Genomic DNA, 18,753 nt, shown 5'->3' with positions numbered 1-18,753 from the left:
TTCACCCTTAGGACCCCCCCCCCCCGCCATAATCCCCCTGTCCCTTTTTCCCCTCCGCCCCCAGAGCCCTTTCTTATGAGCTGCCTCTTTTACGCGTTTTATAGAAGCCCAGTCTCGCCACCGGTTTGCTACGGGGAGGGGGGATGCAGGAGAATGGGGCTGGGGGTGGGGGGGGGTCGGGGGGGGGGGATGTCTTTTCTAGGCAGCCTGCTCATGGGAAAGGGCACCTCGGGTGTCCCCTCCTTTTGTCCCCTCCTGTCTGGCCCCGCTGCATGTGTTTTGCGCCCCCCCCCCCCCGCCCAAACCCGGGATGCACGAACCTGGCTTCGATCCTGCCCGAGCCCAGTTGCCCCCCAGTAAAGGCTCGAGCCGGCACCGGGCAAGACGGGTGGGCATCACCCCCCCCACCCCCCTCCGGCTTTTACCCCCAAATCCTCCTAAATCAGCCAACCCCGGGGGGGGGGGTTTATTCTTCATCAGTTTTTACACAGCCCCCCCCCCGCCCCCTGCGGGGGAAGCCAGCTCCAAGCCCTGAGTTGCCGGGGCCAGCGAAGGACTGGGAGGTGACATGCGGGGACAGGGCTGGCGGTGGCGGTGGGGGGGGTCCCCGGGGGTCCCAGCCGGGTGATGTTGCCTTTTCCATGACAGCAGGGTTGTGGCGTAACGTTTGGTTCCCCGCGGGGTTACACCAGGGATGCTTTGGCCCCCCCAGGAGCTGCAAAGCTCCCCCCAGTTGCTCTTCCCGCCCCCCCCCCCCCCCCCCGCAATTTGTGCCTACATGGGGTCAAGCACCTCTTCGGGGGGAGGAGAACACGGCGTTTGCCGCCCTGACCAAGTGTTTCACCAGATGCTTGTGCCCCCCCCACCCCCGCCCCGGTTTGGCGGTGCCTGTCCTGGGTGCCCGGGACCCATCCCACCCCCGTGGACCACCCCCCCCACCCCCGCCCCCAACAGGGGCTCGGGTCTCCCACCGTCCCCCATCCCCCCCCCCGGGGCCGGTCTCACTATTTATTGTGCCGTTGCGGTCAGCGTCGTCATCCGAGAGCGATACGTGGGGACAGCAGTGTGTCCCCCCCTGGAGCCGGGGAGGGGGGGGGTGCAGAGCCGAGCCCCCTCCCCCCCCCATTATTTTTGGATAAAGCTGATGGGCAGCGTGGTACTTCTTTTTGTAAAGTGGTTCTTCCTTTGTACTGTTCATTGATACCTGCTTCTTTGGTTTCTCCACCGTTAATCCGTGACGTTTCTGTGTTCTGTCAAATAAATTATTCTAGTTTATTAAACTCAGAAAAAAAAATAAAATTAAAATAAAATAAAATAAAAAAAAAAAGAGTCCCAGCACCTGGACGCTTCTGTTGGCTGGGGACAGGGGGAGCCGGCACAGTCCTGGGGGGTTTTCTGCAGCGTGGCACCCGGTGGTGGTGCTGGGGGGGGACGGACACGGAGGCTCTCGCTTCCACCCGCCCCCCCCGTCTCCCACACTTTGTCCCACCCCAGCAAGTCGAAGGCGAACTCGGGAGAGCAGATTTCCTCCCAGCATCTCGCCCTCCCGCTGCTCCTGCCCCCAAGCTGTGAATTTCCTCGCTCGTTAATTAATTTCGTCATGCAAATAAATCTCCGGCAGCATCCCAGCTCCAGCCCTGCTGTTTCCAGCATCCCTGCCCGGGCTCTGGGACCGTGTCTGCCTCCGCCACCCCTCCAGACGCCCCCCCCAGGACCCTCTTGTCTCCCTGCCGTGTCCTGGCTTCCAAGCTCACGCAGGCAGTGGGTCAAGGCCACCTTGGCTCCCGTCCTCAGCTCCCACCGAGTGTCCACATGTGTGTGGGGACTCTGGAAGCTTCAGGCTGCAGCAGAAACCCCGTGAATCGCTGCCCAAATGCCACAGGATTCACATCGAACTCCAAAGGCCTTCGACACGGTCCCCCACAACATCCTTCTCTCTAAGCTGGAGAGATACGGATTCAATGGGTGTGGGCTGTTCGGTGGATGAGGAACTGGCTGGCTGGTCGCATCCAGAGGGTGGTGGTCAATGGCTCGATGTCCAGATGGAGATCGGTGACAAGCAGTGTCCCTCAGGGATCCGTACTGGGACCAGTGCTGTTCAACATCATAGAATCAGAGAATGTGTTGGGTTGGAAGGGACCTCTAAAGGCCATCTAATCCAACCCCCCTGCAGTGAGCAGGGACATCTTCAACTAGACCAGGTTGCTCAGAGCCCCATCAAGCCTGGCCTTGAATGTCTCCAGGGATGGGGCCTCCACCACCTCTCTGGGCAACCTGGGCCAGTGTCTCACCACCCTCAGTGTAAAGAACTTCTTCCTAATGTCTACATAGGCAGTGGGATCGAGTGCACCCTCAGAAAGTTTGCTGATGACACCAAGCCGAGTGGTGCAGTCAACAGGCCAGAGGGACGGGATGTCATCCAGATGGACCTGGACGAGCTGGAGAGGTGGGCCCGAGCAAGCCTTATGGAGTTCAACAAGGTCAAGTGCAAGGTCCTGCACTTGGGACAGGACTATCCTCGTTATCAATACAGGCTGGGGGATGAGGTGACAGAGAGCAGCCCTATGGAAAAGGACTTGGGGGTCCTGGTGGATGAGAAGCTGGACATGAGCCAACAACGTGTGCTCACAGCCCAGAAGGCAAATCGCATCCTGGGCTGCATCCCCAGCAGCGTGGGCAGCAGGGCGAGGGGGGGGATTCTGCCCCTCTGCTCCGCTCGGGGGAGACCCCCCTGCAGTGCTGCCTCCAGCTCTGGGGCCTCAGCACAGGAGAGACACGGAGCTGTTGGAGCGGGGCCAGAGGACGCCCCGGAGATGCTGGGAGGGCTGGAGCCCCTCTGCTGGGAGGACGGGCTGAGAGAGTTGGGGGGTTCAGCCTGGAGAAGAGAAGGCTCCGCGGAGACCTTCGAGCCCCTTCCAGTCCCTGAAGGGGGCCTACAAGAAAGCTGGGGAGGGGCTGTTTGCGAGGGCATGTAGCGATAGGATGAGGGACAATGGTTTAAACTAGAGCAGGGCAGGTTTAGATCAGATATTGGGATGAAGTTCTTCACACCTGAGGGTGGTGAGACACTGGCCCAGGTTGCCCAGAGAGGTGGTGGAGGCCCCATCCCTGGAGACATTCAAGGCCGGGCTTCATGAGGCTCTGAGCAACCTGGTCTAGTTGAAGATGTCCCTGCTCACTGCAGGGGGGTGGGACTAGATGGCCTTTAGAGGTCCCTTCCAACCCAACACATTCTATGATTCTATGACCAAGGCAGCTGCGAGCTGCCCCTTGCCACAATGATGCAGTGGAGAAGGAGAGACCGTCCTTAAGCCAGTCCATCTTAGAACCATAGAATTGTCCAAGTTGGAAGGGACCTTTCAGATCATCGAGTCCAACCATCAACCCAACCTGCCAAAAACCACCATTAAACAATATCGCTGAGCACCATATCTGCCCAGCTTGGGGGCATCAGCATTTGTCCTGGAGGCAGGAGCCTCATGTTTGAAGGGAGATCCCTCCTCTGTGCATCATCCCTTTCTGCGGCAGCTGCAAGTACTTAATATTTTGGACATCTACAGCCCACTTGTCAAATCTGGTTCAAACTAGACCAAAAAGGCTTAAGTTATTTTGGGGAAAAAAAAATAAAGGGAAGTTTAGATGAGTACAAAGTGTGCTGTTGCTCAAGCCCCATTTTTCTAGCAAGCCAAGCAAGTTTGCTTCCCCTGTCCTCTCCGTGCTACCGGCATCATCGTGACGTAGGACGGGGTCAGGCGTGCTGCTTCTGCTGCTTCTGCTGTCCCTGCAAAGGGGACAGTGAGGAAGATGAAGCCGGGTTGCTGGGAAGGCCACAGTGGTCGTCTCTTTTCCTCAGAGCCCACCTTCTCCAGGGCCAGACCCTCAGCCTGGTGGGTGCTTCCAGCTGGGTGTCGTGGAGGAGCCAAGAGGAGCTGCTGCAGCTGAGCTGGGCACCTCAGTTTGCCAGATCTCCCACTGCCAGGGGTGCTCAAAAATCATAGAATTGTCCAGGTTGGGAGGGACCTTTCAGATCATCGAGTCCAACCATCAACCCAACACTGACAAGCCCACCACTACCCCATGTCCCTCAGCACCACGTCTGCCCAGCTTTTAAATCCCTCCAGGAACGGTGACTCCACCACTGCCCTGGGCAGCCTCTTCCAATGCTTGACAACCCTTTCGGGCAAGAAGTTTTTCCTCATATCCATCCTAAACAGAAGGACCTGGACAGGCTGGCTGGATGGGCCAAGGCCAACTGGATGAGGTTTAATAAGGCCAAGGGCCGGGTCCTGCATTTTGGTCACAACAACCCCAAGCAACGCCAGGGGCTTGGGGAAGAGTGGCTGGAAAGCTGCCCCGCAGAAAAGGACCTGGGGGTGCTGGTGGCCGGACAGCTTAACATGAGCCAGCAGCGTGCCCAGGTGGCCAAGAAGGCCAACAGCATTCTGGCTTGTATGAGGAATAGCGTGGCCAGCAGGAGTAGGGAAGGGATCATGCCTCTGTAGTCGGCACTGGTGAGGCCTCACCTGGAGTGCTGTGTTCAGTTCTGGGCCCCTCTGTACAAGAGGGACCTTGAAGTGCTGGAGCGTGTCCAGAGGAGAGCTACCAGGCTGGTGAAGGGTCTGGAGACCAAGTCATATGAGGAGAGGCTGAGGGAGCTGGGCATGTTTAGCTTGGAGAAGAGCAGGCTGAGGGGAGACCTCATTGCCCTCCACAAGTCCCTGAAAGGAGGTTGGAGAGAGGTGGCTGTTGGCCTCTTCTCCCAGGTGAATAACGACAGGACCAGAGGAAATGGTCTGAAGCTGCGGCAGGGGAGGTTTAGATTAGATATTAGGAAGAATTACTTCACTGAAAGAGTGGTCAGGCACTGGAATGACCTGCCCAGGGAGGTGGTTGAGTCACCATCCCTAGAGGCGTTTAAGAAACTTCTAGATTTGGCACTTCAGGGCATGCTCTAGTGGCAGAGATTGTAGGATGTTTGGTTGGACTCGATGATCTCAAAGGTCCTTTCCAACCATGAAGATTCTGTGATTCTATGATAAACCTCCCCTGGCACAACTTGAGGCCGTTTCCTCTTGTCCCATGGCCTGTTCCTTGGGAGAAGAGACCGACCCCCCCTGGCTACCCCCTCCTTTCAGGGAGTTGCAGAGAGTGAGAAGGTCTCCCCTCAGCCTCCTTTTCTCCAGGCTGAACACCCCCAGCTCCCTCAGCCGCTCCTCACAAGACTTGTGCTCCAGACCCCTCACCAGCTCTGGTGCCATTCTCTGGACACGCTCCAGCACCTCAATGGCTTTTTTGTGGTGAGGGGCCCAAAACTGGACACAGCACTCGAGGTGGGGCCTCATCAGTGCCCAACACAGGTGGACGATGACTTCCTTAGTCCTACTCACCACACTGCTCCTGACACGGGCCAGGATGCTGTCGGCCGCCTTGGCCACCTGGGCACACTGCTGGCTCATATTCAACTGGCTGTCGACCAACAACCCCAGGCTCCAGCCACTCAGCCCCCAGCCTGTAGCATCCATGGGGTTGGGGTGACCCAAAAGATGCCCTGAGCTCCAGGATCCCACTTGGGGAACCCTCCATGCCTGTGTATCCGTCAGCCTCACTGGGGCTGAAATCCTCCCAGACCCCTGGTCAGAAGCCATTTACACCAGTTTGATGTTGGCATTGTTGGTCTGGTTTTGCTGGGGACTCTCCGGGGGTGGTAAGGAGGACCAGGCCTTCCTGCATGAGCTTCTCCTGGGCTCAAACAGGCTTTTTTCCTCACTGGTACAGCAACTGCTGCTGCTGGCGGTGACAGAGACCTGTGGCTTTGGTAGGTGACAAAGCGGCAAACTGCTTTGATTGTTCAGTCTAGAGAAGAGAAGGCTCCACGGAGACCTTGGAGCCCCTTCCAGTCCCTCAAGGGGCTCCAGGAAAGCTGGGGAGGGACTCTGGATGAGGGAGGGGAGCCATGGGATGAGGGGGAAGGGGTTTCCACTGCAAGAGGGGAGATTGAGCTGAGATCTGAGGCAGAAATTCTTGGCTGTGAGGGCGGTGAGCCCCTGGCCCAGGTTGCCCAGAGAAGCTGTGGTTGCCCCATCCCTGGAGGGGTTCAAGGCCAGGTTGGCCGGGGCTTGGAGCAAGCTGGGCTGGTGGGAGGTGTCCCTGCCCCAGGGTGGCACTGGATGATCTTTAAGGTCCCTCCCAGCCTAAACCACTCCATGATTCTATAATCAAAGCCCCCCAGCCTCGGGCAGGATGTGCTCCCCACATTTCCAACGCTGTCACATAGGCAGGGGACAGCTTTGGGTGTGGAGGAGAAGAGCTTGTCCTGGGAGGACACCTGCGGGGTGAGCAGCGGGGAGCTTCCCCGTGTTATCATTATCCCGTGGATACAGGTTTCAGCCTTAGCAGCCGCAGGCAACCAGCGGTTGCCATGACACAGCGCGGTTGGGAACACGGCATCCCCAGCCGCTTCCAGCTCCGGCCTCCCCCAGTGCAACCTTCACCCCAAGTCACCCCATCTCACCTGTCCTCAACCCACCTCTCACCCACAGAAAAGCGGGGAGCCCCCCCTTCCGAGGGAAGCAGAACAGCGGTTCCTGACCTCAGAAATAAGTGCGAAAAGGCATTTAGAAGCAGGAGGAGACGGCGAAGGCTGGGTGCCGGGACACGGAGCAGAGGGGACGCATCCTGGTGAGGTCCTGGGCAAACATTTGCCCTGCAAGATCCAGTCTGGCTGCTCCAGCACCAGCAACCCTCAGTGCCAGAGCAAGCTGGGGGGGCTCGCTTTTTGCAGGGTGAGCACCCCCTGCCTGCATCCCTCCCCTGCCCTGGCTCTAGACTCCCTCCCCAGTTCCTCGGTGAAAAACGCTGGTTTTCACATCGGGGATAAGGAGCAGACAGGTTTCCCATCCACCCATTCCCCCCCCCCCCCGAGTAACACCTTGGTAACAGCGTAGGTGTTGCAAGAGTCATCGCTGGGCTTCTTCAGGCCCGGGAAATCACATTAGCTCGATCAAATTTAAACTTTATGTTGGTGGGAAAAGAGCCAAAAAGATCCCAAGGCCTTTTCTTAGCCTGGGTGCTCTCCCGTTCCGCAGGGGGGGAAGGCAAAAGCTTGCAGTGGGCCGGGGCCGAAAAGGTCGCTCCTGTTGCTTTTGCAGGCTGCGTTTGCGCTGCCACTTCCTGAGCGGAGGCCACCACTTGTGACACACGCACGTGACGAAATGCCAACACCCCACGGGGCTGTATAACCTTCCTCCCCCGCCCCCCCAGCGCTTCGGGACCGAAAAAAACCAGCGGGTTAAATATGCCACAGAACAGCCCATTTCCTCAAACCGTCCTCACGGGGTGTTTTTTTTTTTTTTTTTGGGCTGTTTTCTTCTGAAAAATACGGTGCAGACAGGACATGGGTCTACGATAAAATGATGGCAGGATGTTTTCTGCTGGCGGCCACTACTGCCCAGCCACAGCTATCATTTGAAGGCTGGTAGGCAGGAGAGCAAGTAACACCATCAAACTTTTTTTACTATATTAAAATAGCACTCTTTACAGTTGGCTCCGCTCGCTACAACGGTCTCCAAACGGTATCTGCACGCAAACAGACACCTCGCAGCCTACGCAAACTCAAAGACAGACAGGAAACGCGCCACATCGCACTGAAAGCACAATCTACCCACAGTTCCCACCAGGCTGAACCCAGTCCCAAACGTGCAGGGAACCGTCGCTTGCTGCCGACAATAAAGTTCTCGGCTTCTGTGGATGCCACGTGTGCGCCGTGACCAAGGGAGGGCCTCCACCGCTGTCCGATCCGCCGAACGCGTGGCCTTTGTGAACAAAGATGGGCTCTGCTTCCCTGCCAGAGCCGTCCCAGCTCTGCACGTCATACACATGCACGGTCCCATCAAAACCTTGAATAAAAGGGAATTAAGAGAGACGGCAGAACTAAATTGCTTTGCTCTAGTCCTACTGGGCTCGCGCTCACCTCCCAGCAGGGCTGCTGAGACAGAAATGAGGACAAAGACGCAGAGTGACAACCCGTGACAGCAGAGCTTCCAAGTCTCCCAGGAGCTTGTCTCAAGCTGCCGGGGAGAACACAGGCCGGATCCAAAAAGCTTGCAGATTCACTGGTCTGAATTTGCGATGCCCTGGGCCAAGAGTTGGTCTTATCAGCGCAGTTTTCCCCGCGGCCAGGTTGTCACACTGGCGCTACCAGGATAGTGCTTGGGGTCTTTGTTCTCCCAGGAGGGACGCGGGGGTCCCCCAGAACCCATCCAGGCCCGTTGTGTAGTTATTGGAGAGAGGCAACTGCAGAGAACAATTAGCTCGCTTCTCTGCTGGCTCCAGGAGGAGCTCTGAACAACCACCTCCTAACCGGGGTGTTTAAAGTAAGGTGGGGTGAACTGGACGTCCGTAGAAATAAAGCTCAAAAAAACATCCAGAAAAGGAGATCTCTACCCAAAGCACATACCTGAAACAGCAAGGCAGCTTTCCAGAGCGGGAGCCCAGGAGACGCACAGGAACTCCGCACCCGAGCTGGGAGAGGGCACCCTGCACTTCGCTGAGGCCAAGGACTCGGAGATTTTCCTTACGTCTGTGAGGGTGAGGTGCCCTCCGCTCGAGAGGCGAGCTACGGGCCGGGAGCTTGAGTCAGAGCCTTGAGGTCCGCGCCCGACGCCCATGCACCACCGCTCGCCACACGGCGCCGAGGGGACGGACGCAGCCTCCAAGGGACTCTGCGGCTGCCGAATGTCAGCCAGGCACAGCTGGCCCTTGGCAGAGCAGAGGAGCAACGTGTTGCAATCCAGGAACGCCAGGCCGCTGAGCTCCTCGCTGTTTCTGGCGGCTGGAAAAGAGACAGGCAGATCTTAGATGACTCGAGGAGCATTTGCGTGGTTTTTCTGCTGCAATCTTGCCCGAGAAAGCAGATTTCCAGCCTTGTCCCTGCAAGTGGCTTTCAAGCAATGTTCTTCAAGAGAGCCAGCAGCAGAGAGTGACGGCCTGCTCGGGAATTGTCTCTGCGCAGGATCCATGTGGAGCTGGCACAGTCCGTAACCCTCAAAAGCAGATGTTAACACCCAGGCAGAGGAGACAGGAGGCCCACGACTAACATGAGCTCTGTTCGAGCTCCCACGGGGGACCCAACATGGACCAAAGCTCTAAGTGCGAATGCCTCCAGCGCTGCCCCTCGCCAGCGGGAGCCACGTGAGTCCCTGTGGCACAGGGACACAGCACAGCAGTGACAAATAGACCTTCTTTTTGCTCAGCACACTGTGTTATAGCCACTGGACACATATGCACACATTTTCCTCACCAGGGGGTGAGGTGCGTGGACTGAGTCTTACTGGGTTGGTGAAGGCAGATGGTCTCCAGGACCCCCAACAAACCAGACCTGCATTCACCACCTTGCGTTAAGGCATGGCTGGTTTAACGGGGCTGGTGTGATCCTCCTCCCATCCGCACAGACAGATCACAGAGTAAGACAGAGCTCGCTCAGAAGTTGATGCCGATTTCAATGACCTCAAGAGATGTGACTCTGCGGCCAGGTCCTCCCTCATTTGGGACAAGACACACAGCAGCCCTCTGCTAACCCAATTCTTCGCTCTGAAACCATCTATGGCGCTCTTGTAGGGCACAGATCACACAGAATCACAGACTGGCAGGGGCTGGAAGGGACCTCTGGAGATCGCCTAGTCCAACCCCCTGCCAGAGCAGGGTCACCCAGAGCAGGTGGCACAGGAACGTGTCCAGGCGGGTTTGGAATGTCTCCAGAGATGGAGACTCCACCACCTCTCTGGGCAGCCTGTGCCAGGGCTCTGCTGCCCTCACAGCAAAGAAGTTCCTCCTCATGTTTAGGTGGAACTTCCTATGCTCAAGTTTGTGCCCGTTACCTCTTGTCCTGTCACTGGGCACCACTGAAAAGAGCCTGGCCCCATCCTCCTGACACCCCCCCTTTCAGTATTTCTAAGCATTGATAAGATCCCCCCTCAATCATCTTTTTTCCAGACTGAAGAGACCCAAATCCCTCAGCCTTTCTCCATCAGAGAGGTGTTCCAGTCCCCTCAGCATCCTGGTAGCCCTTTGCTGTCCCCTCTCCAGCAGTTCCCTGTCCTTCCTGAGAAATCGCTGTCATGGGAGTAATGAGAAGCTGGAGATGGACCAAAGCACTGTAACCTCTTTCCTCAAGACAATGTACTTTCTGCAAACATCTTTCCGCCCTTTCGCACACGTCTGGAAGTACCCACCCACTGCAACGTTTGCCACTTGAGCAGTTACTTTTGCTTTACCCCAATCCCAGCTTCCCAAAAATCACTCATTAGATTTGGTTTGAATACCTGCCGTGTAGATATTTTTCCTGGATTCAACCTCTGTAATTTGGACGCTGTTGAGTCTTGAGCCGTGAAGGACCCATGGGGCTCTGGCCGAAATGGTTGCAATTTTAGCCCAAGGTTGCCCGGTGTCATTTTCTGTAGGTATGGCACTTACGGGTTTAATAACATCTATTTGAAAGAGATGTAAGCAGTTGTAAAACACATCAGGAGTCAAGTAATCCACAAGATTAAGCTGTTTCACAGCCTCATAAAGCTAAAAGTGACCTACTAAACAACTAAGAAATCTCATTATGACTAACCCCCTCTCCAGAATAAAACCACTCTTTCCCACACATCCAGCAAGGGCTGACAACAAGCCGTTTAAAAATCTCGCAAAATGCGGGGAAAGACGTGAATCGAGATGTTTATTTTCGATGACGAAGAAAACGACTAACGTTTTGCACTTCCTTTCTGGCGGTTTCCAAGTATTTCACAAGAGGAGACAAGGCAATGGCAATCCTTTTCTAGAAGCAGGCAGACACAGGCTTGGAGAACTGAGGTGCTTCATGGTATTATTTACCCTGTAATTCTATGATTCTATATCCTGAAAGGTGATGTATGGCGCTTTTTATTTCTAACCCTCGGAGTTAGGTAGGGAACATTGTGCCAACTCTGATTAGGGTTTTTGTTTGTATGAGTAAGAGCCCGCAAATAAAGCCACCGTGACAGGCTTAAACCTACTAAATCCCTTATGAGGTTTGTGCCGTTTCTTTCCAAGCCACCGGAACTGGCGCAAACGCTTGTCTCGTGCCCTTCTCCAGCCCCTGCCACAGAAGGGCAGTCGCTCAGGACTTCACTGAGTGCGACTGGCACTCCTCTCCTCATTTTACACCCAGGAAGAAGAGGAAGCTAGAGATGTTTGACGCAAGAACTACACTGAGAAACTACTCAAGCTCAGAAACATCTTCCCTTACCAGAGTCCTCTGCTGACACCTGCCAGACCTGGAGGGAGCTGTCTGGTGGGCCACTCGTCACCAGCAAGCTGAGGAAACAAAAAGAACCCCACAAAACTCTTCAGGAGCAGAGAACGGCTTTTTCCCCCCCTCCGGGCTGGGACAAATGGGTCTGCCACCCCTCCTGTGCTCAGGAGCTCCTGCCTCTGCTCAGAGCAGAGAAGGGGACAGAAGGACCATAATGCCAGAACTCCTCATGCCAGGGTGCTCTACTCAGCCCAAGCAAACACAGTCCCAGGCAACAGCATTTCATTAGCACATTTTCCAAAAGCGCTAGACTAAGAACGGTGCGAAGAGCCCCAAAGTAGCAATGGGGGCTTGTGTAGGAGGAGAGAACTGAACAAGTGAAATGAATCAGCCAGAGGGAAGCGTGTTTGCTTGGTCTACAATCCACAGCAGGAAAAAACCAAACCTTTGGAACCTGCATACACAGGGACTTACAGAGCAGTGGCAGCATCCTGCTCTGCCCGCTGAGCGCCTCCACGCTTGCGCCAAATGCAAAAGGAAGGGACGGCAACGGCAGAGCACGGAAGCTGTACAGGTCCCCGTTGCTCAGAAGTGGGGCAGGGAGGAATCCCCGGTGAGCCAGCATCAATGTCAGCAGCCCCTGCGGCTCACTTCTGGAAGAAGCTGAGGATTCAAGTTATCCAGCAGCAGTTTCCGTTTCTCTGCCAGCTGCCCCACAAGACACGTCACCGCAGCTTTCTGTACCACGGCACCGGGGTGCACTCCATTTTGCCGAGCACCCCGACAGACAGCTCCTCTCCAAACACCACGACAGGGTTCTGGGAGGACCATTACATGTCACTGGCCAGCAAGTCCCTACTCAGGCTCACACTGCACTCAGAGCTGGCAGGACTGACCAGTTGGGTTGGGAAGCAAGCAAGGAAAAGGAGCTCTCTCTCAGTGGACAAGTCCCCTCTCCATCTCCAGTACGCCCTGGAAGTATACGGCCATACCTGGTGTCCGGCACATATTTCAGGCTGTACACTGGGCGGTTTGAAAATCCACCACATTCCACCTTGAAATCTCTCTCTGGACACAGGCCCTGGAAATCAGAGGCAAAGTCATTTCTTCATACGTAATGGTGCACAACGTGGTGTGGTCAGTTATCAGAAAAAAAAAAAAAAAAAAAAAAAGAGACAAGAAAAAAAGAGACTCTGGGTGAAGCTCTTGCCTGTCCAGTAATGCCTGTTTCAACAGGAGCTACAGGAATAGAAGGATCTCAAAATAGTTAGAGGAAAAAAATATGGAGAAAGCTCCTGCCAAGGGTTCTGCATGGGTTCGTTGCCATCCATACAGGTCTGGCTCACAACCTTTCTCGTTACCCAGTGCCCAAACACCACCTTCTATTTTAGACGTCACTCTAAAGGTCACTAGGTGACTACTAGTGACCTTTAGAGGTCACTACTTTAGAGGTCACCTACCCAAGGGCCAACCTCACTGTTCAGCAACGTGGTGCCCCAGGCTCGGGCATCTCAGCAAGTCCCTTCTTCATTTGCCTTGGTGTCCACATCTGAAAAGTTGTGGCTGGCCCATCCCTGGAGGTGTTCAAGGCCAGGCTGGATGGGGCTTTGAGCAACCTGGTCTAGTGGGAGGTGTCCCTGCCCAGGGCGGGCGGGTTGGAACTAGCTGATCTCTAATGTCCCTTCTAACCTGAACCGTTCTGGGATTTTATGATCTGTCCTATCTCCCCACGAAACGCTTTCACTCACACATCTGGAGATGAAGTTTTCACAGCACAAGCTGCCCGCAGAGCTGCAGGATTACATGACTGGCGTGCCAACCTGTGCTACCTCAAAAGGACAGCACCTGGGTGACTTAGGTGCTTTACCTTTCAACCAAAGCTGCTCAAGACCCAGCCAAGTCCTTGTCAGAGCAACAGAGACCAGGCAGCAGCTTGTGAAGCCCAGCAGAGCACAGCCTGGCCTCTGAAAACACCAGGTGAAGGAGGACAGAGAGACCTGGTGCCATCCTGGCTGCTACACCCACCTGGGTCTCCTTCACCTGCAGCGATGGTGGCGGGAGCAGCTGCAGGATCTCGTTCCCACCGGACTGTCCATACCCGGCTACACAGACACCTTGGAGGTGGGGATGAAGAACCAGGGACATGGTGAGGGATGCCCCCACCCCCTTGCCTGGCCCACCGCTCCCTGAGCCAGACCTCTTGGTCATAGTACGGTCCACCCTGAACCCTGGACCCAGAGCTCCAGCCCAGTCTGAACCCTGGTACAGTCCCAGCCACTTGGCCCCACTCCTGGGGTCCTCGCCCTACACCTTGGCCTCCCCTCTGGTGTCCCAGCCCAACTCTGTGGTCCCTCCTTCTCCCCTCTCCGTGGCCCCAGCCTGGCCCCATGGCCATTTTCCAATGCTATTTAATATCTTCATAAGTGAGTTGGGTGATGGGATCAAGGGTACCCTGATGGAAGTTTGCTGATGACACCAAACTGAGTGGGGAAGAGGACATTTGGGAAGGGAGAGCCACCCTGCAGGAAAGTCTGGATCAGCTGGAAGAGTGGGCTGACAAGAGCTTGATGAAGTTCAACACGGACAAGTGTACGGTCTTGCACGTGGGAAACCATAATCCCGGAGTGCAGCACAGGCTGGGATCTACCTGGCTGGGAAGCAGCTCTGTGGGAAAGGATGTGGGGGTCCTGGTAGACAACAAGCTCAATATGACTGAGCAGTGGAGCTGCTGTGGCAAATAAAGCTAATGGGATGCTGGGCTGCATCACCCAGGGCATCACCAGCAGAGATAAAGAAGTCATTATCCCACTCTGCTCAGTGCTTGTCAGGCCACACCTGGAATACGGTGTGTAGTTTTGTTCACTGCTATGCAAAAAAGATGTAGGGAGGCTGGAAAGAGTCCAGAGAAGGGCCACCAAAATGATCAAAGGATGGGGAAGGTTTCTCGTCTCCAGGCTGAACCTGCCCCAACTCTCTCAGCCTGTCCTCACAGCTGAGGGGCTCCAGCCCTCCCAGCATCTCCGGGGCCTCCTCTGGCCCCGCTCCAACAGGTCCATGTCCTTCTTGTGCTGAGGCCCCAGAGCTGGACCAGAAAATCTCCCCAGGAAAGCGGTGGATTCCCCATCACTGGACACTTTTTAAGATTCAGCTGGACAGGGTGCTGGGCCCCCTTGTCTAGACTGTGCTTGTGCCAAGGAAGGTTGGACCAGATGATCTTTGAGGTCCTTTCCAACGTGGGATTCTGTGATGACCAGAAGATGCTCAGAAGCCTGGAGCCCCTCTGCTGTGAGGACAGGCTGAGAGAGTTGGGGGGGTTCAGCCTGGAGAAGAGAAGGCTCCGCGGAGACCTTGGAGCCCCTTCCAGTCCCTCAAGGGGCTCCAGGAAAGCTGGGGAGGGACTCTGGATGAGGGAGGGGAGCCATGGGACGAGGGGGAAGGGGTTTCCACTGCAAGAGGGGAGATTGTGCTGAGATCTGAGGTAGAAATTCTTGGCTGTGAGGGCGGTGAGCCCCTGGCCCAGGTTGCCCAGAGAAGCTGTGGCTGCCCCATCCCTGGAGGGGTTCAAGGCCAGGTTGGCCGGGGCTTGGAGCAAGCTGGGCTGGTGGGAGGTGTCCCTGTCCAGGGCAGGGGGTGGCACTGGGTGGGCTTTAAGGTCCCTTCCCACCCAAACCATTCCGTGGTCCTATGATTCTATGATTCCCTACCCCCGTGGCCCCATCCCAGTCCCCTGACCCCCTTCTTTTCCCGGGGACCCCGGCCCACTCACCCTAATATCCCCCGGGGAGCCACGGGCCCAGACCCTCCCCCCCTCACCACCCCCCGGCCCGGCCTCTCCCCCTCCGCCCCTCACTCACGGTTTCCCCGGGCCCATTCGATCAGGCGGGTGGGCGCTTGGAGCTCGAAGGTGTGCAGGTCCCCGTACCTGCGGGGAGAAGGAGGAGAGGTTGGCGGGGCCAGGGGCGGGGAGCGGGGCCGTGGGGGAGAGCGGGGCCACGTCTCCCTCACAGGCGCAGGGACTGCAGCAGCCATTCGTCCGCCTCCTCCTCCCCGGCGCCCACCGCCTCCATGGCAACGCCCGGCGCGTCGTCTGACGTCAGGCGGCGGCGCGCAGCAGTGACGCAGCTGCCGCCGCGCCTCGGGGCGGCTCCCAAGCGGCGGCGGGCGGTTGGAACCGGTCGAAACCGGTCGGGGGCGGCGACGCTGAGGGGAGCGCGGGCCGCGGCCGCCTCCCTGAGGGAAAGGGCGGCGGAGCGCGGGGTGAACGGCCTTATTGCCGTTGTTATGTAAACAGTCCGAACGGTAAAATGGAGGTAACATGGAGGACATGGTCACGGGCAGATGTTTATAAGCCAGGGAATAATCCTGGAATCACGGAGTGGTTTAGGCTGGAAGGGACCTTGAAGACCACCCAGTTCCAACCCCCTGCCCTGGGCAGGGACACCTCCCACCAGCCCAGCTTGCTCCAAGCCCCGGCCAACCTGGCCTTGAACCCCTCCAGGGATGGGGCAGCCACAGCTTCTCTGGGCAACCTGGGCCAGGGGCTCACCGCCCTCACAGCCAAGAATTTCTGCCTGAGATCCAATCTAAATCTCCCTTCTTTCAGTTTGAGGCTGTTACCCCGTGTCCTATCATTACACTCCCTGATCCAGAGTCCCTCCCGAGCTTTCCTGGAGCCCCTTGAGGGACTGGAAGGGGTCCAAGGCCTTCCTGGAGCCTTCTCTTCTCCAGGCTGAACCCCCCCAACTCTCTCAGCCCATCCTCCCAGCAGAGGGGCTCCAGGCTTCTGAGCATCTTCTGGTCATCACAGAATCCCACGTTGGAAGGGACCTCAAAGATCATCTGGGGCGTTAGAAGCAGGGCTCAGGTGTGCAGAAGGGTTGGGAGAGATGCTCAGAAGAGGCAGGGTGTTTTCAGATGGCATTTGTGGGAACAGGCAGGAAGAGAGTTCGCCACCGTTCACGTTTTGTCCCTCTGATGGCTGGCCAGCGTGATGCATCCTCCTTCCTTTTGTAGAAATCTCGGTAAATAAGCCCGCTACTTTCATTCTTCATCTTCAGCCGGAGGACCTGCATTAGATTTCAGCTGCAAGAGGGTCCTCCAAGTCAAAATCTGATGCATTTCCAGTTAATGTGTTTGAACCGCCAGCTGCATGGGACCTTTCACCCATCCCTCTTTATTTGCCTTTATTTTGAGCCTGAATGCCTTGCTTTGAATGTCAATCACCAGGAACATCCAGCTACCTCCAGGAGAGGGGCTGGGGCTGGCTCCCCTCCGCAGTGGCCTCCTCGTCCCATGCCATATGCAAAATGCTGATGTGTTTGCACCCGGTGCGACATTCCCATCTGAAGGTGACGTTAAGTAGGAGCAAGGGACAAAGAGGAGAGAGAAACACCAAGATAAGGCTGCCGTCGCGGGGAGCTGGGGTAGCAGAGGCAGCCGCTGTCTCATCCCTGTGCCTCTGAAAACTTCCCCCAGGCCCTTTTGTGAGCCACACAGAAAAGTAAAAACGGAAATACGTAATCAAGGCACCTGGGTTAAATTCCAATGAATGTGGATGTTGGCTTTTCTACTACTTGGATTCACCGGGTAGAGAAGACCGTAAGCTTCTCCCCAGCATCACCCAGGTTTTAATGCCATTCGCATGAAGTGCTTCATGATCTCAAATAAACTCCCAAAGTGAAGTCCACTTTTTGCTGGTCTGCCGGGTAAAATTGGACCTCACCTAGTGAAAAACAAACGTTGGACCCTTCTTGGCTCCTTTCTGCAAATACGAGGATTTCAAGAGTGCTAATAGCTCGGCTCATGTTCAAGCTCAATATTCCAGCGAGGACAGGTCTGAACCCAAGCGCGGGGTCCCCTCGGCACGGGGGAGCGGCGGTGGCTGCGTGTGCCGTCCCGGTGACACCAGCAAGCGTGACAGCGGCTGCGCTGTCATCCCATCGACCCTCCGTCCCCGTTTTTCCCTGTGGCTCATCCCGCCTGTTGCAGCCGATGCAGAAGCTCCTCCTGGGTCAGTCGTTTCAGCTGCCCATGGCAGCATCAACCTGTTCCCCAAAATCCCTTTTTCACAATGCAAAACATATTAGAAATCCAAAGAAACCTGATAGACAGTAGCCTTTACAACATTTCATCGATAAAAATCCTTGGACTGCTTTGACACGAAATTATGGTTAGCATGCGTTTTCCTAACTCTACCTGAAACAGTGTAGGCCATTAACTTATAATTCGAAAGTCTTAAGTAGACCAAAGTCTTTTTAAAGACTTAGCGAAGTCGTTTTACATACGAGACAGGACACGGAGCAGTAAGATGATAACAATGAGGTGGTCTTTTTAGAAAACATGTTTTCCGGTGGCCACGATACAAAGTGGCAGAGGATGTTTCCTTCCTAAAGAAATCTGTCTGCAAGGAGCTGTCTGGAGATCCTAATTCTGGAAATAATGAACTTGGAGAGCCTCAGCTGACGATCAGCCTGGACTCGAGCTCATTTACCCTTCTGTTATGGTCACATCAGCTTTAATGGTGCAAAAAGCCATTAACCCTCTGTACTTTCAGTTTTATGGTAAACCCCACAAGAATGTTATTCTACACCAATATTTTGAGGAACGAGCGCGCAGCATGCTGCTTAGGCACCGTCATTGTTTGAAAACGAGATGATTTTATGAGAGATGGATTGAGGCACTGGCTCCCAGACACAAATGGGTCCCACAAAGCTCAATAATCGGTCAATAGCTGGTGAAAACTGCCTTATAAAGAGAGCTCTCAGCTTGAAGCTGGAGGATGAGGGTGCAGCAGTGGCAGCTCATGGCATATCTGGAAGATTGGCAGTAACCCAGGGAGACTGGGAGCTCTCATTAAGAAATACTTTTGTCTTTTAACTTATAATATCTACTTTAGATTGGTATATATTTCTGGTTACTTTCATGTTGTGATACAGGTTTCTAACGTTTTGTCTTTAGTAGAGCTTCAAGACATCAAATGGACTTGCATTTTAAAGTAGGATGCAGATTTGCAACACAAACTATACTTTCATGCTCACCTCTCCCGGAATCCCCCCCGCTTCAAAAAGCAATAGCTTAGTGCTGCTGTAAATTGCCTTTAAAATCCATAAAAACATAAAAATCCAGGTTCAAGGAAGGAAACCAAAAGCACTATGTAGCCCTTCAGAAATAAAACCATATCTAAGTGTATGAAATTAAGTCAAAAAGGTGCCAATGCTCATGAAATTGGCTTGAAGTCATTGGGTCTAAAAACCAACAGTAACTCGGGATTTTTTGTTTTCTTTCCGGAATATAAAGTTTTAGGGTTTGTGCTTTTAAAGCTTGATGATACAAACAGAGGGTTTGCTTTGGATTTAGAACAGCTTTGAAAAGCGATGTTGCAGGGTAAACAGCTCAGGACGTCTCAAGCATCGGGGAGGTGGTGCTTTAGGAAAGGACTAAATCCTGCAAGGCTGCAGGTGGAGCTGTGTGGGGGGAGA

At 55.2% G+C, this 18,753-nt stretch overlaps 1 protein-coding gene across 1 annotated transcript; it reads right to left on the bottom strand.

The window, feature by feature from the left end:
* Positions 1–7,392: 7,392 nt before the first annotated feature.
* WDR73 (WD repeat domain 73) lies at positions 7,393–15,492 on the bottom strand. The gene is made up of 8 exons (XM_063327968.1): positions 15,281–15,492; positions 15,130–15,197; positions 13,301–13,389; positions 12,268–12,356; positions 11,270–11,337; positions 10,320–10,484; positions 8,456–8,830; positions 7,393–7,895 (listed from the first exon to the last, which is right to left on the bottom strand). Exons 1-8 carry the CDS (start codon positions 15,340–15,342, stop codon positions 7,657–7,659), a joined length of 1,155 nt encoding a protein of 384 aa, XP_063184038.1. The 5' UTR covers positions 15,343–15,492; the 3' UTR covers positions 7,393–7,656.
* Between the last annotated feature and the right edge of the window lie 3,261 nt (positions 15,493–18,753).

Source organism: Chroicocephalus ridibundus, chromosome 1, assembly GCF_963924245.1.
Source record: "Chroicocephalus ridibundus chromosome 1, bChrRid1.1, whole genome shotgun sequence".
Taxonomy (NCBI): Eukaryota; Metazoa; Chordata; class Aves; order Charadriiformes; family Laridae; genus Chroicocephalus; species Chroicocephalus ridibundus.
Note: the sequence above shows the minus strand (reverse complement) of the source record. Positions and strands in the feature narration are given on the sequence as shown.

Coding starts and splice junctions, on each gene's coding strand:
- WDR73 (XM_063327968.1), bottom strand. CDS start 15,342: ATGGAGGCGGTGGGCGCCGGGGAGGAGGAGGCGGACGAATGGCTGCTG. Junction 13,390..15,129: donor CGAATGGGCCCGGGGAAACC/GTGAGTGAGGGG, acceptor CCCACCTCCAAG/GTGTCTGTGTAGCCGGGTAT. Junction 10,485..11,269: donor GGTGTCAGCAGAGGACTCTG/GTAAGGGAAGAT, acceptor TCTTTCAAATAG/ATGTTATTAAACCCGTAAGT.